General features: G+C 34.5%; 1 protein-coding gene across 3 annotated transcripts in view; it reads left to right on the top strand.

Annotated features, from left to right (window-relative positions):
* Window positions 1-16,984, top strand: part of csmd3a (CUB and Sushi multiple domains 3a) — a 227,044-nt gene that overhangs the window by 69,775 nt on the left and 140,285 nt on the right. For all 3 annotated transcript variants that reach the window (XM_042773196.1, XM_042773197.1, XM_042773195.1), the window contains exons 11-18: window positions 297-400; window positions 4,116-4,228; window positions 4,342-4,524; window positions 9,361-9,687; window positions 10,853-11,047; window positions 13,193-13,331; window positions 15,122-15,309; window positions 15,835-16,023. In XM_042773196.1, coding sequence (XP_042629130.1) covers window positions 297-400; window positions 4,116-4,228; window positions 4,342-4,524; window positions 9,361-9,687; window positions 10,853-11,047; window positions 13,193-13,331; window positions 15,122-15,309; window positions 15,835-16,023 — 1,438 coding nt within the window. The remainder of the gene's footprint in view (window positions 1-296; window positions 401-4,115; window positions 4,229-4,341; window positions 4,525-9,360; window positions 9,688-10,852; window positions 11,048-13,192; window positions 13,332-15,121; window positions 15,310-15,834; window positions 16,024-16,984) is intronic.

Raw genomic sequence — 16,984 nt, 5'->3', positions numbered from 1 at the left:
GTACGAGCAAATGAGCTGAAACATACAGGCGACATATGCTGCAGCCAAGTGCTGGCCCCGGTGAGCTCATGAATATCTTATTTATTGAGAATAGTGTGTATCATTTATATTTGATGATGTCTGAAGCGTTCTAGTACTGAGAAACGTAATTAAGACGGTGTGAAATGCACACTACTCATTCTCTGTAACAGACAGCATATGGAGAAATCCCTCCGGTCAAGGTGCTTCATTGATTTGAGTGGCGTTCCATTACAAAGAGTTCTAACGCTAATTCAGTGATTTTGTTCCCATCGCAGGTTATTCAAATCAATTTCGAAGAGTTCGACTTGGAGCTGGGATATGATACATTGACTGTCGGAGACGGTGGAGAGGTTGGCGACTCGAAAACAATCATACAAGTGTAAGATTCAGAGTTCTACTGGAGTTATGTGTCGTGAGTGTTTTCAGTATTGCACTGCAAAAACATTTCAGTCTTGTTTTCCAGAAACATCTTTAACTCTAGATAAATTTACTTGAGAAACAAAATATGCCTAAGATATGCAAAGTCTTTTGAGACCTTGTTCTATATTTTTTCCTTACCCATCAGCAAATTGTTTATAAACCTCAGTCAATTTAATTAAAATTGTATTCATGCTTGAAATAAGAACTATTTGCCAATGGAGTAAGAAAACCAAAGTTTATTCAAGGTCTTAATATCTTATGCAATCTGGTTTCTCAAATAAATGTCTTATTTTAAGAATGTTTGGATATTTTAACTGGAAAACATTAAACATTAGTCTTGAATAATTAGCATTGACTGTTGACTTGCATCTACAAATTGCCATCTTTCTCACATATTATTTTTTCACTTACCATTTTCTTGCACCAACAAGTCACAATTTAGTTTTGCATGACCAATTTACCCTGCAAAAACATTATTGTACTATGTAACAAATAAAATTCATAGCAAACAATCATGCAAGCGTAAGATTTCAATGTTATATTCTGAAGTTGCATGAGTGTTTTCTGTACTGTACAGCAAAAAATAAATAATCATCTCAGTCAGTATTTTATCTTGTTTTCCAGTTACAATATCCAACTTCCTTAAATCAAGATAAATTTACTTGAGAAACAACATATGCTGAAGATATGTGAAGTCTGTCAAGATATAAGAAATGAAGACCTTGAACTCAGTATATTTTTTCCTTCCCCATCAGCAAATTGTTTGTAAACCTCGCTGAATTGAATTAAATTCATGCTTGGAATAAGATCTATTTGGCAGTGGAATAAGAAAAGAAAAAAAATCAAGGTCTTAACATCTTATGCAAGTTAATGTGTGTTCTTTTAAGGATATTTGGAATTTTTAACTGAAAAACATGTAAATTTTTGTAGTCTTGGCACTACATTTTATTATTAGCATTGATGGTTGACTTGCAACTAGCATTTTTTAAAGGGGCAATATTATAATTTTTCTCACATTTTTTTTTTTTTCATTTAACTTTTTTTCTTACATCAAGTCACAATTAGTTTTACTAACTGTATTCCATGCACAAACATTATTAAAATATATAACAAATAAATTTCACAGGAACCAATCACATAAGTGTCTGATTCAGTGTTGTTGTGTGTCAGGAGTGTTTCTCTACTGTACAGCAATCAGTATCTTGTTTTCCAGTTAAAATATCCAAGCGTCTTTAAATCGAGATAGATTCACTTGAGAAACAAAATATGCTTGAGATACGCAAAGTCTATTTAGAAGAAATTAAGGCTTTGAGCTCAGCATATTTTCCCTTTCTCTTCAGTAAATTGTTTGTAAACTTTACTGAATTGTATTCATGCTAAAAACAAGAACGGTTTGCCAATACAGTGAGAAAAATAAACTGAATCCAAGGTCTTAATATGTTATGCATTTTGGTTTCTCAAGTAAATGTTTCTTCAAGGATATTTTTATATTTTATAAACCATTAGCTTGCAGCTATAATATTTTATAGGGACCATTATGTCTGTTTTCTCTTGCACCAACAAGTCTCAATTTAGTTTTAATAATCATTTACCATTCACAAACATTATAAAAATGGATAACAAATAAAATGTGTAGCAGGCAATTCACACATGCGATTTGTGAATAAAATCATTTTATTTCAGACAGACAGAGAAAATGAAGTGCTGAAGTAAGACAAGTTGTGGCATGCCACTCGTTTCTGGTGTATATCTGCACACTACATTACATTTCTTTTATTTTTGAAAGAACAAAGAAAATCCAGACCCCCCGTTTAAAATGTCCAACTTTTTATCTTTCCTTTTGTTCAGCTTTGCAGCAGTTATCCTTTTCAACAGCATGAAAGCCGCACAGGCACAAATCCTCCGGCTGTATTTTTCTCCCTCACAAACATGTTTTTCTGTCCACCTCCCCTCACCACCTCTTCTCGCTGTCAGCCGTATGTCTCCGGGTATCTTGGGCAGACACACTTTGGTGACGGTCTGTGCTGCTTTCTGGTGCATTTGCTTGGCTCTGTTCCAGCTACGATCCATTGAATGCTCACGGAGTGTTCCTCAAGGACAAAGACAGTCACTGCCAGAGCACTAATACATACTGTTAAGCTCAATTAATGCCTTTCTTCGGGTTTGTGTTGGCCAAATTGGTTTAGTACTTTTGCATAAAAGTAGCATGGAATTACTATAGCACAGTGTCCAAAAATCATGGTCTGTAATGGACATGCTAGCATGTACCATTGGAACTGTAAAGTGGTAATACTATGCATTTTGTCATGGTACTATGGGTTTTGGATGCTACCGTGGTGATTTTTGAAGTGCCTGACAGTATAATTTAAACCCCAAAGTACAGTAAAATACAAAAACAGTACTATGACATTACCCTGTTTTTGGACATGTAGCATGGCAATGGTTATATTAACCACTTACGATCCAGGAATAGAACTGGAAAATACTTTAATAATCCAGGAGAAAATAACAGAAGTCAATACACATTCACATAAAAGTATCCGTAAACAAGACCAGACAATGGAACAAAGTAAACTCGGAGCATAAATACACAAGGAGAGTAATCGGGGAGAACAGAAACAGGTGTGTGGGACTAATTAACAGATGAGGAAACTAACTAGGAAATTAGGCTGACAGGAACAGAATAAACACAGAAAAACTAAACCAAAACAGACTATAATCCTGACAGGTTATACTATGATTTAAAAAGAAAAAAAGTATCATGGTAATACCGTGGTGTTGGATGCTACCATGGTGTTTTTGAAATACATGAAAACACAATGTGAAGTCAAATACAAAAAGTACTATGACATTACTTACATATGTTTTGGACATAATATAGGGTAATAACACACTTTAAGTTGGACACTTCCAAAAAAACGTGGTACTTTTTATTAGTATACTTTGACACTCTAGTCTAGTCTAGTACTTTTTTTGTAAGCTTGGTAATACAATATATATTATAAATATATATAAATACCATGGCTATTCTATGATATTGTTGGATATACACTACCATTCAAAGGTTTGGGGTCTTTAAAAAAAATAAAAAAAATAATAGTACTTTAATTTTTTTAAGGATGCATTGAATTAAAGTAACAGTAGAGACTTTTACATTGTTACAGAATACTTCATATAAACGCTGTTCTTTTCAACATTTTATTCATCAAAGGATTCTGAGAAAAAGTATCATAGTTTTCACAAAAATATTAAACTGCGCAACAGTTTTCAACATTGATAATAATAATTGTTTCTTGAGCAACAAATCAGCATCTCAGAATGATTTCTGAAGGATCATGTGACACTGAAGACTAGAGTGATGATGCTGAAAATTCAGCTTTGATCACAGGAATAAATTACATTTTAAAATATATTCAAATATTGTAAATTGAGTAATATTTCATAATATGATTATTATTATTATTTTATTTTATTTTTTCCCCAAATAAATGCAGCTTTGGTGTGAGCCTAAGAGATTTTTTTTTTTAATATTTAAAAAATCTTACCGACCACTATATCAGAGTACCATAGTATTGGCATCTGACAGCATTATTATAGCGTGGTACCGCCACCCTACTGTTTTGTATTCTGGACTCACAGACTCTTATTTTCTTTTGTTCACTCTGCGTGGACAGGTTAACAGGCAGTTTCGTCCCTGACCTCATCGTCAGTATGACCCATCAAATGTGGCTGCATTTGCAGTCTGATGAAAGTGTTGGCTCTATTGGCTTTAAGATCAACTATAAAGGTGAGTCTGTTCTCTGCCTCAGCTTCTTAGAGTGCCCACATAAATCACTCTGCTGGCTCAAAAGCTTTACTGCTGTTTTTCTCCCTCTTCTCGTCTCTCTCGCCTACCTACAGAAATTGACAAGGAAAGTTGTGGGGATCCCGGCATCCCTCTGTACGGACTCCGAGAGGGCGGGGGCTTCTCCAACGGAGACGTGCTGCGCTTCGAATGCCAGTTCGGATTCGAGCTCATTGGCGAAAGAATGATTTCCTGTCAGAATAACAATCAGTGGTCTGCTAACATCCCCATCTGTATATGTGAGTGCTTCTAGACTGTTATCTATCATTATTTATGTGCTTCAAAATCTAAATGAAAAAAAATGAAATTAACAAAACATCTGAGCATTTTTTCCCCCTCTTATTCATGCAATAAAAGTTGAGGGTGATTTATACTGTCAAGATCCAAAAAAAAAGACACACACACACACAGAGATAGATAGATGGAAAAATAGATAGACATTTACAAAAATCATTTAAACATATGTATATATATATATATATATATATATATATATATATATATATATATATATATATATATATATGTGTGTGTGTGTGTGTGTGTGTGTGTGTGTGTGTGAATATATATATATGTGTTATACTGTATACAGTGTGTATGGTGTGTGTGTGTGTGTGTGTGTGTGTGTATGTATATATATATATATATATATATATATTAATGACAAATTTACTAAGAGTTTAAAACTGAAATGAAATAAAATATAAAAATTAAAACTAATTCAAAATATTAAAAACTATAGTAGTATCTCAGTGATTGGGCAATTTCCTTTTTCTTTCTCTCAGTTTGGAAGCTTTTTAAGCTAATGCAACAAAATGAAGAGCAAAGGATGAGCATTAAGTGTTTAATTGATGCTTTATGTATTTCATCATTCTCATGCTGCCACAGAGAATGATGGGAATTGCCTTATCACACAAGCCTGTTGCTTCATTAACTGGCTAAGTGAGTAGTATTTTCTGCTGAGCACAATCAATATTTTTCATTAACGATTTCTAAAATGAATGCAAGCCAGAGCATGTGAGCGGAGCGGTTTGATTTTTGGATGCGAGGAGCGGATTTTTGTCCGAATGTTGTGGTTTTCACTAGCTCCAAAAGCGTTCCACTGCTGCTCCAACACGAGCACAATTCATGCCAACGGCCCACAATACAACTGCACATTTACCAAGAATTCACGTTTAACATATTTAGCTATAGCTTGATACAGATGGATCACTCAAATCAAAAAGAATGTAAAGGTTATGATGACGGCAATGGACATGAGCGGGAAGTTAGTTCTCAAGGACTTTGTTTGTTCCTTCTAGATACTGAATATTTTTGAGTGAGAGCGTGATTTAAAAACTTATTTGTTATATAAACGTTACAACACTTATTCACACGCAAGGCTCTCTCCATAATGCATTCAAACAAATGTAATCCTACAGTGGTACTTCATCTGTATCTGATTCTGAAGGAGCAGAAATCTGTATGAAATGAAGCGATCCATAGATAAAATAATGGACGAAAACATACAAATTTTTATCTTTCACAAACAAAATTTGCACTGCAAAAAGCAGCAATGATAGCTACTTTTTAATGCCGACAACCATGTAATAAGCTTGGCATGTGGTATGAAAAAAGATTGCACACTTGTGTTACAATAAGCCATTTTGAAACTACTCTCCTAGTATTTTTTTTAATTATTTTAATATATGTAATGAACAGAACTTATGTGATATTTCAAAACATACTGAAATACTTTAACTAAGCCGTACATTTGGGGAAGAAGATGGAGCGGTGTTTGTGATATCAGTGAGGAGCGGGAAATGGTGAACCCGGAGTGGAGTGATTATTGAATGGTTGGAGCACGGGGGGGGAATTGTTGCCGCTCCACTCCACTCAAATACTCTGATACAAACTAAATTATGTGGTTAACACTTACATTTAAAACCTAATTATGATCAATACCTTTTAAAAGGTGGACGAATGTACCATGTATTGTATTTTTGGCACTACAATTATTTTTGTCATTTTTTAAAAAAAATTTTACATGACCGTTCAAAATCAATCAATTAGTCAAACTGTATTTATAAAGCACTTAAAAAAAAAAACAAGTGGACCAAAGTGCTGTACAGAAGTTTGAGGTCGTTAATGGAAAAAAAAAATATATTCTCTCGCAGGCTGCATTTATTTGATCACAAATACAGTAAAAACAACATTGTGAAATATTAAGATTAAAAATGTGTTTTCTATTACAATATATTTGTAATATAATTTATCCCTTTTATTTGATCACAAATACAGTAAAAACAACATTGTGAAATATTAAGATTAACTCCCGCAGCTGTATTTTCAGCACATGGGGTATTTGTATACTCCAGTCTTCAGTGTCAGGAAGCCGGATGATCGTGTTGATAGCCATACCCATTGAATGATCCTTCAGAAATCATTCTAATATGCTGATTTACTGCTCAAGAAACATTATTATCAATTCTGAAAACATTTGGGCTGTTTAATATCTTTGTGGAAACCAGAGATTTTTGATGAATATAAAGTTCAAAAGAACAGCCATAATTTAAAATAGAAATCTTTTGTAACATTATAGCTGTCTTTACTGTCACTTTTAATAAATGTAGTGTATCTTTGCTGAAAAAAAGTATTAATTTCTTTCAAAAAAACAAATTGGTAGTGTGCAGTTTGTTTTCTGGATATGTACCACTAACAAGTCCATGATATTATATATCAAAGTGAAAAAAAAAGAAGAAAAAAAAAGAAAATCTGTGCTCCAGAGTTAAATATTGCTAATCATGACATTTTTGCCATTATACTGTAAATACAATCATTCTGACAAGACTTTGAAAGCCAGCACCAGTCCTTCTAGAAAGGTCATAAGAGCTGGGAAGTCATAATTACTATGTGAAGTGCATTTAAGTGATCATAACATGGACATGTCTTCAGTTCATGTTGCCATGATGTAATTTTCCTGCCAACTGCGACTAAGATGAATGGGAAATACTAACATTTAGCTCTCTTCAGGTACATTAGGCCTTGTGCGTTCAGGAAGTAATTTAATTTCTATCCATCCTCACAAGCTCATTACGAAGATGAGCGCTGACGACCCATTGACTCTCTCAGAGTCAGTGAGACATGTCTAAATGAAATTATGTCAAGAGGTCGGACTAATTAAAACTGTGTTTTATGTCGGTGTGTGTAAACAAAACAACTGCCGTGCCGTTAAATATGGCTAACAGACTTAAAAGGACAGCTGCGCTCTGGCAGATGATAAGATGACAATTCTCTGAGAGCCCGACAAGCAAACAGCACCAAAGAGCAGTACCATTTCAAGAGATTTAAAATTCCCAGTGTGCCCTGCAGTGCAGTTTAATACAATTACTGCTTCCATTACAATACAATAATCCCTCAAGGAAACAGGTGCAGCATCCTTTCTATCTCTGCTGTCACCCGTCAGCATGTTAGTTATTGCTTAAGGCAAGACACTGCAGTAAATAGGTAAACATTTTAACTTACAGATATCACCATACTTCCCCTACTTGATTAAGTCAATTGTTCTGTAATGTAAGTTCTGAAATTGTATAAATATGCACTCCTTTGCACACAATTCCAGAACAGAAATCTGAATATTGGGTAAAGCCAGGTTCTTGTTTTATTTGGTTGACATATTGGAGTTGAAGGTTTTACAGAGACTCTCTTATTCACTCCATGAATCAGAAAATACAGTCAGTAGCCAAAAAAAAAAAAAAAAAAAAAAAACATTTTCAGCGTCATTTTAAGCATAAAACATTCTATAAATCAGACAAATGATATGGGAACAAAACCTTCCATGAAAACCATCAGAATATAGATGGGAATGAAACTGTAAAGTTTAGTGTAAGTGCCGCTGAAGTGGAGATTTTTATTAAAATATAGAAATAAAATATGCTATAAAGCAGGCAAATAATATATGTACAAAACTCTGTAAAATTGATCAGAATGTAGATAGGAATAGAACCAAAAATATTGGTTTAAGTACTACTCAAGCAGATTTCTAGCTCGCTGCATGAGAAAATAAATAAAAAGTTTGCAAAAACTGCTTTTAAAGATATGTATTGTAAAGGAAGTTTATAGGCGCAAAATATATAATACGTGTATGTATAAATATAAATATAAATGCTTAGAATTACTGTTATAGTATTCATTTATTGTATTTTATTACATATTCACTTTTTAATCACACACACACACACACAAACACACACACACACACACACACACACACACACACACAAACAATATAAAATATATATATATATATATATATATATATATATATATATATATATAAATATATATATATATATATATCATTATGAGAATGTGGATCACAATTGAAATCTACAGACGCAAAGAGATCAAGTGTAAAACTAACAAAAACAAAAACTAACAAAAATGATTCACAGGACAGGACTGCATAATAGAACTATCTAAATATAAAATACCTAAAACAAATGAATTGTTATTTATCTATTGCAGAAAAAGCAACATGAACTAATCTAAAATATAAACGATTAACAGGAGCAAGAATATGCAGAGTTTTTAACACGTGTTTGCAGCGTTGAGCAATGCAGTGCTGAAATTTGCGTGCTCATGAATCCTCTCATTATAACAAATGAATTGTAGACATTATGAAATATTCATTATACATATATTTATTGTGTTATAACAGAGATTTGTGAGATTGCGATGAACTGAGATGTCTTTTAGAGATTATAAATGCAGCGCTCTTTGCTGGCATTCTACGGTGCCAAACCATGCACGCAGCAGCCGCTTTAGTTATAAATAACAGTATTCTTTGAATGTTGATGCTTTAATAACAAATATTTATCGGAAGCAGGTATGCTATGATTTCATAAATTTCATGGAGAAAAAAGTAACGTAACTAGTAATGTAACTAATTACTAATTACTTTTGCAATAAAGTAATCAGAACAGTAACATGATTACTTTTAAAAGGAGTAATCAGTAATCAATATTTTGATTACATTTTCAGAGTAACTTGCCCGACACTGCATGTAACTGATCAGCATCTCCTCCCTCTCTTAGTTCCCTGTATGTCCAACTTCACGGCCGCCATGGGAACAGTTCTGTCTCCAGACTATCCGGAAGGTTATGGCAACAACCTCAACTGCGTCTGGCTGATCATCGCTGAACCAGGTAGCCGCATCCATTTGGCCTTCAATGATTTCGACCTGGAGCCTCCCTACGACTTCCTAACTGTAAGAGACGGAGAGCTGGTGGACGCTGTGGTGTTGGGACGCTTCTCTGGGGCAGAAGTGCCGTCGCACCTCACCAGCAACTCCAACATCCTCCAGCTGGAGTTTCAGGCTGACCACTCGATGTCCGGTCGAGGATTCAACATCACATACAGTAGTGAGTGCTTCTTTGGTTTTCACTCAGAGATTAAGATTTTGTTCTAAATAAGCACAGTAAAAACAGTAATAATGTGCAATATTTTTACAATTAAAAATAACTGTTTTAAAATATCATTTATTTTTGTGATGGCAAAGCTGATTTTTCATCATGCTTATCATACATTGCATGTTATTTATGTAATCTTTTTTTTCTTTTTAATATTTTCATAAATATTTTTTGAAAATTAGTCTCAACATAAATACTTAATATATACTTCTTACCTATCTATCTATATGCATGTGTTTATATAGAGTATATATAGTTATTGTTGTATTAATTATGTATTCTTATAGCATTTTTAATTAAATTATATTAATATAATTAATATAATGTTTTCATTTTATTTTATTTCACATTTTGTTGTTTTGTTGTTATGTGCTTACATAATTTTTAGTTTTTATGTGTATATTTCTAAATAGCTTTAATTTTTTTTTTTACATTTTCATTTCAGTTTTAGGTTGTGATTATAAATAAAACAGTCTTTCTGATTAAACTTAAACTAAATTTAAAAGCTATTTTAAAGCTGCATTTTATTTACATTTTTTCAGTTTGTTTTGCATCTACTATTTGTTTTGCTTTATTTCAGCATTAATTAGATTAGCAAATATGATTTTTAATTGGTTTAGTAAACAATAAACACACACACGTGTAAGGCTGTATATATATATATATATGTGTGTGTGTGTGTCTGTGTGTGTGTGTTTATTTTAAGGCTGTTCTAAACTGAAAGAGCGTGTGAAGCTTGGATAAAAGGATTAATACTCTTAAAAAGTTTAGAGTTTGCTAACAACATCTCTGGCATGCGAAGCATTGTCTTCAATCAGATTCAGAACAGCCATCAAGTAGGACATATGGAAGGACATATTTTCCTTTATTTAATTCATAAGCCGTTTATCCACCAGCATCTAACAACTTAATCCTGTTCACTGAACATCACACCATTAGCTCAGCCAAAATAATCCTCAAATGCTTGTGCGACGATGTACAGGACCATAGTGTTTACCCACAATCCTCTGTTTCCTACAGTTTGATATTCCATTATGCATTCGCTCTTTCCTTTCCATTTCATTAAGTAAGTCACGTTGCAAGTAACAAGCTCTCTGCTTTGATGTTATTTGTTCAGCGTTTGGACACAATGAGTGCCCGGATCCCGGAGTGCCTATGAATGCCAAGCGCTTTGGTAATAATTTCCAGCTGGGAAACTCCATCTCAGTGGTGTGTGAGGAGGGCTTCATAAAGACGCAAGGCTCGGATACTATTGTGTGTGAACTGGAGGCGGGAAAGGTGATGTGGAGTGGTTTGATCCCCAAATGTGAAGGTAGGTTTCAAAAGTGTTTGTGTCCTCTAATCTTTTCTATGGAATAAAGTTATCAAAGCTGAGCTCAGGAAATGCTGGCCTTTGAGTAGCCTTTGGATGTTTTTTTGGAAAGATTGTCGAATTATCTAAATTGCATCCCTTGAACTCATAGAAAAGTGGTTTAATTCCACTTAATATCAGAGTTGTTCTATCAACAGTACAAAAGACAGGAAAATTGTGAAAAACATTCAGTAAACACCAGCTATGATGAGAAAATATTACTTACCTGCACCTGCATCAAATAAGAGTCTTTGTTACACTGATTTCGCTTCGGGTGAAGGATAGTCTTATCAACTAAGTTAAGTGGAGTGCCTGAAACAGCTGATTGAGTGGTCTTAGCTGGTTTACGATTGGAATAACTTATTTGGCCAGCTAAAAAAAAGTGGTTGAATACCCTTTAAAACCAGCCTGCTAAACTACATATTACAAGGTGTGACCAGCTAGGATCAGCCAGCTTACTTGGGCTGGTTTTACCTTTTTATGACAGCAGAGATCGTCAAATCTCTGTAAGACATGGCCACTGCTTCATGTCTAATGGATGAGTTAGTAGTTTGCATGACCAGACAGTCAAATTGTGTTCAAGTAATGTTGGAAGATCATATTTAGGAGTTGAACGCACATGAACACCTCCGCAATGTTGTAATATCAAGTGGGAAACGCAGAATATTTTTAAGCCATGAGTTTCCAAGTTGGGGCCGCATCAGTGATAAAATATGGGGGCACAATAGATTCAGTATCTGTAGTGAAATGGTAAATTTGTAAAAATTATGGGAATTATTATTTTTGCTTATTCATTTACAATAAAACTAGCTAAGATGCCCGTCCACAATATTGTACAATTATAAATATATAACACTTGAATTTACATGCTTATTCATTTACAATAAAACTAGCTAAGATACACTCTGATGCGCTTTCTTTATTCATCATTTTGGATTCATCAACTTGTAGGGTTTAATGTGCTTTTTATTTTAATTTTTTTTCTAGAAAAGGTACATCACAATCTTCCCCTATCCAAAGTAATCTGAAAACTCCTGATGTTATAATTGCAATTTCTTAACTCGTAAATACGAACTTCACAGGAGGACTTGAATGCACCAAAACATTGGCATCTATACCGTATTGATTAAAGATGCTATAAGCAGCCATTTTTCAAATTTCCGTCCTTTTATTTACTTAAATCATAGTTTGTTTGTTTTTTTTTGTTTTTTGCATAACCTCACTCTACAAAGAGTACAATTCTCCAAAGACCCTCAAGTTTTTGACTAGTTACCATATGCAACTGTTGTAGAGATGAATGGGAATGCTAACAGTTTGCAGTTAGCTTTCTCTATGCTAAAAGATAATGGACAGCTTTCATAATGTTTTCCAAACTGGATCTGTAAGGTGACTGACATGCAGAAAGCCAGTTTAGGCTAGATTTTTCAACAGTGATTCCCTTTACCATAGTAAAATCAATGTAAGACAAAGTATGACCAGTAGTTATACGTTTTTTTTGACATAGTCAAACATTGACATCTGCACCTTATTGATTAATGATGCTATAAGCAGCCATTTTGCTAACTTCCGCCTTTTTGTCTGCATAAATGGCATGCTGTTTACCATGGTAAAGTCACTGACAATCAAAAGAGTCAGATTTTCCTCTTAAATGTAATGTGTTTGGCTAGTTACCAAGTGTTACTGTCTTAGAGATAAGTGGGAATGCTAACAGTTAGCTTGCAATTAATTTTCTCTTTGCTAACATATTTTTTAAGTATTAAAACCTTTGCAAAACCAATTATGCAAATTGATTGACATGCATAAAGTGTTTCTGAATGGATAAAAAAATGTGTGGTTCGCTCCCCTGGCTCTTTTTTCCTGCTGTTTACAAACACCAATTTGATTTCTCAAGACACTTACTTTAGTGAAATCTGTCAGGTAACAGGAGCGTTTTGTGTGTCTTATTAAAAAATTGCTTGCAGCACCTTTAAATCAAGAACTTTTTAAATCTCCAAAGACATTCAGAGACACCGTACTGCAAAAACAGTTAATAAGAAGAGTTTTTTTGCTGAATAGAAGTGTTCTAATAAACATTCTGCTGGCATGTACATAAAATGTTTCCCACAGCGCCCTGCGGAGGCCATTTCACTGCTCCGGTGGGAGTCATTCTGTCCCCGGGGTGGCCCGGCTACTACAAAGATTCCCTGAGCTGTGAGTGGGTCATCGAGGCCGAGGTGGGACGCTCCATCAAGATAAGCTTTGACAGGTCTGTTGGATAGCTCTGAGAATAGCAACACACAGAGGCATTATTTGGATTCATGTCTGGAGGCATCAGCTCTCCAAGGCGACAAATCATTTCAGCACATATCATGGTTAGAAATAGCAGAAGTAGCAACATATTCATAGCAATCTTCTTCCGGGGTCCTTTGGGTGTGAAGGCCGCGTGGGTTTTTATAAAGTCTCAATGTAACAGTCTGCTGAGTTATTAAAGTATAATGTCAAATGTAATTGAATCGTAAGCCTCAGCTGATCACGCGGCAAAGTTCACATGTAGAAACGTCTGAAAGATGCTATTGTTTCCGAGTAATGTTTGTCATAGCACATAGACCTAGAGCGCAAGGGAGACAGTCACCATTAATGTCTATATAAATTATTACATAGTGTTATGTCAACAGGCTTGATCCATACGCGCGCTGTTTGCCGTATAAATCCATCACTGAGCGTGGTGCCCATCGAGGCCGTCTGTGAAAGGGAAATGGAATTAATCTATATCTGGTTACAAATGGTTGACTTCATTTCATTAGCACTGCAATGCTTCCCTTGAGTAGGGCATTGAAATAGCATCAGATCTGAAGTTTGATATAACAGACTCCTGGGAGCGGATGCCTCGTGATGTATCACAAAAGCAGAGGACCCGACTGTGCGAGTGGAGATTGTGTTTCTCCAGCAGTGGGGTTGACACCTCTGCTTTGGCTTTTCACTGAAAACATTTAAATTCTGTCATCGTTTACGTACCCTTGTGCATGCCAATCCTGTAGGACTTCTGTAAAATACAAAAGGAGATAAAATGAGAAATGAGCTGGCTGCTCTTTTCTATGAAATGAATGAGAATGTGGCCAAAAAAAAAAAAAAAAAAAAAAACAAAAAAAAACATTAAAGATATCATAAAAGTAGTGCATGTGGCTGGTTTGTTATTTTAAGTAATTTGTTTGAGAAACGGACACATTCATTATTTAATTAATTGTTCCAGTAATTTTAGCTCTCAGATCTGAATTCCCTATATGGGGCATCAAGATGCAATATGCCAGATTTTGTTGATTTTTTTAAAACTAAAATTTAAAGTCTTTTATACTTTTTACATATTTAATGTACAGAGTGCATATGTACTCTCTCTCTCTCTCTCTCTCTATATATATATATATACACACACACACACACACACACACACACAAAATGTATAGTTTTAATTTTAAATGAAATATATAAAATTTTGCTCTATTTGTCATGCAATGATAACATGATTTTAAAGGACTTACTAGGATTTTAAGGAATATGTTGCAAGTCTTATGAGCAACTTACAGTACATAATTTATAGTAATTAAAATGATAGTTTTATGGTGCTTTTTATGCTATTTTTGGAGCTTTCAGACCCTGATTATTATTATTATATACTTTCACTGGAAGAGAGAAACTAGGGCATTATGTAAAAGGTGTTATTTTGCTGAAGACAGAAAGCCATACAGGTTTGGGTGAGGGTGAGTAAATGACCGTATTATTATTATTTTCATTATTAGCTCAACTATTCCATTAAAGCAAGCTCACTGCGGCAGATCTGTGTTTATTCGCACATCACAAAGCGGTTTGATCCCATCAATAAACAGCAGCGTGAACACTGACTGTGCCTGTGACTTCTCATTAAAAGAGGCGGTCAGTGAGGAACAGTTGGGCAGCCATGTGTAATGAGCTGTGTGTGGATAGAAACACATTTCATGTTGTAATTTTTATTATCTCTTTTCTTTGATCTGTTTTTTTTTTTTTTTTTTTTTTTTTTGGCAGGTTCCAGACAGAACTCAATTATGACTTTCTAGAGGTTCACGATGGGCCTAATCTCCTCTCACCCCTAATCGCCTCTCTAAATGGCACCCAAGTCCCTCAGTTCCTGTTCAGCAGCAGCAACTTCCTGTATCTTCTCTTCACCACCGATAACAGTCGCTCTAACAGTGGCTTTAAGCTCTTTTATGAAAGTGAGTCAGCCGTCTATATAGACTGGGTGCCTTTTGCCTGAGAAATGATATTTCTACCTGAATCGTATCTGTCTCTCCACACAAGCAAACAGCTTGAGGATTTCTCTTTGTAGTATTCTTTCTCACTCTCTATATTTCTTGCCTATTCTGTCTTTTTCTCTTCCCTTTTCACCCTTTTTTTAATTTAATGCTTTATTAGCTTGACAAAAAATTGCATTCGTATTGTCAAATCATTTCAGCACAGCTGCATACAATGCAAATGCAAGGCTTAATTTGATAGTGGTACAGCAAGTAACATTAACACACAACAAGTAACAATAATTTGAAATAAAATAAAGTAAAATAAAATGATTAAATGAAATGAAATAATAAAATTTTAGGTAAGTTTACATAGTTCCCCCCGAAACTATATATTTGTTTTTAATGCACAATAAAATGAAACTGTAAAGGAAATTGAAATGAATCCCCTTTAACTGTACCTTTAAATTTCATGAAATCTCTCATTTTGCATTTGCTGTGCTTCAGGCGTCACTCTGGACACTCACTCATGTTTGGACCCCGGCGTGCCCATAAATGGGATGCGTTATGGGCAGGACTTGGCCATCGGCTCGGTGGTGTGGTTTGGCTGCGAGCCTGGATACAGACTGAGCCACGAGGAACAGTTGGTCTGTGAGAAGAACCACTGGTGGAGCCACCCTCTGCCGACATGTGACGGTAAGCTGTCATCTCAATTACAAGTCTCAATTAGACTAATTTACGCTGCTCATTTAAACGGTTCTTTGATTTCGACATTCACAACAATTTCAAGAATATTCAGTAGCATTGTAATTGAAGTCTGGCTGTACAAGCATGTAATAATTCTCATCACATTCAATTCAGACTGCAAACATACATCTCATCTAAAACATAATTTCTCTGACAGCAGGAAACATCAGTTCTGAATTAAACCAGTTCTGTTGAAACTTAAATCAGTATAATTTCTGACTGATTGTTCGTCACCTAGAGTTTATACAATGCGTGTGAATGTCTTGCGGATTTTTCTTCTTCTGCAGTGTCACTTCAGCATTCCTTGGCACAACATTTACTTTTGTAATATGCTTAAAGATGTATCCAAATTCATTCTTTTGTTTGCACACAAGTCTAAAATATTTTATGAAATAATACTTGATGAACATGAAGTACTATTTACTGTAATTTGACATTATCAATTATGTATTTGGCAGACGCATTTATCCTAAGCATTTTTCTAAACGAGTTAATGCATTCCCATTTTTTATGTTTTTATTTATCATCTGTAGTGTGTACAAATTTAATGCAAATTGCCACGTTCATTTCGATGCACCTATTTACAAAAACAGCCAAACAAAGCAGAATTAATTTATTTGTAAATATTTCTGTTTGTTTGTTTGTTTGTTTGTTTTACATTCTTTCATTAATTGTATTCGGTTCAGTGTGACAATTTACTTGAGTTCTGGTCCATTCCAAACTCAAATGTTTGTCCAAATTGTTCAGAAAACCACTTTTACCTAAATCGTGACATGATGAAACCATTCTTTCCTAAAATTGCAATCATTTTACTCATGATTATTTTTAATGATTTTGGTCTTGGTTTCACAAATGAGTTTCACACTATTCATACATAATTTATGCATCTGGCAGATGCTTTGTCCAAAGC

The sequence above is a fragment of the Cyprinus carpio genome, chromosome A16, assembly GCF_018340385.1.
Source record: "Cyprinus carpio isolate SPL01 chromosome A16, ASM1834038v1, whole genome shotgun sequence".
Taxonomy (NCBI): Eukaryota; Metazoa; Chordata; class Actinopteri; order Cypriniformes; family Cyprinidae; genus Cyprinus; species Cyprinus carpio.
Note: the sequence above shows the minus strand (reverse complement) of the source record. Positions and strands in the feature narration are given on the sequence as shown.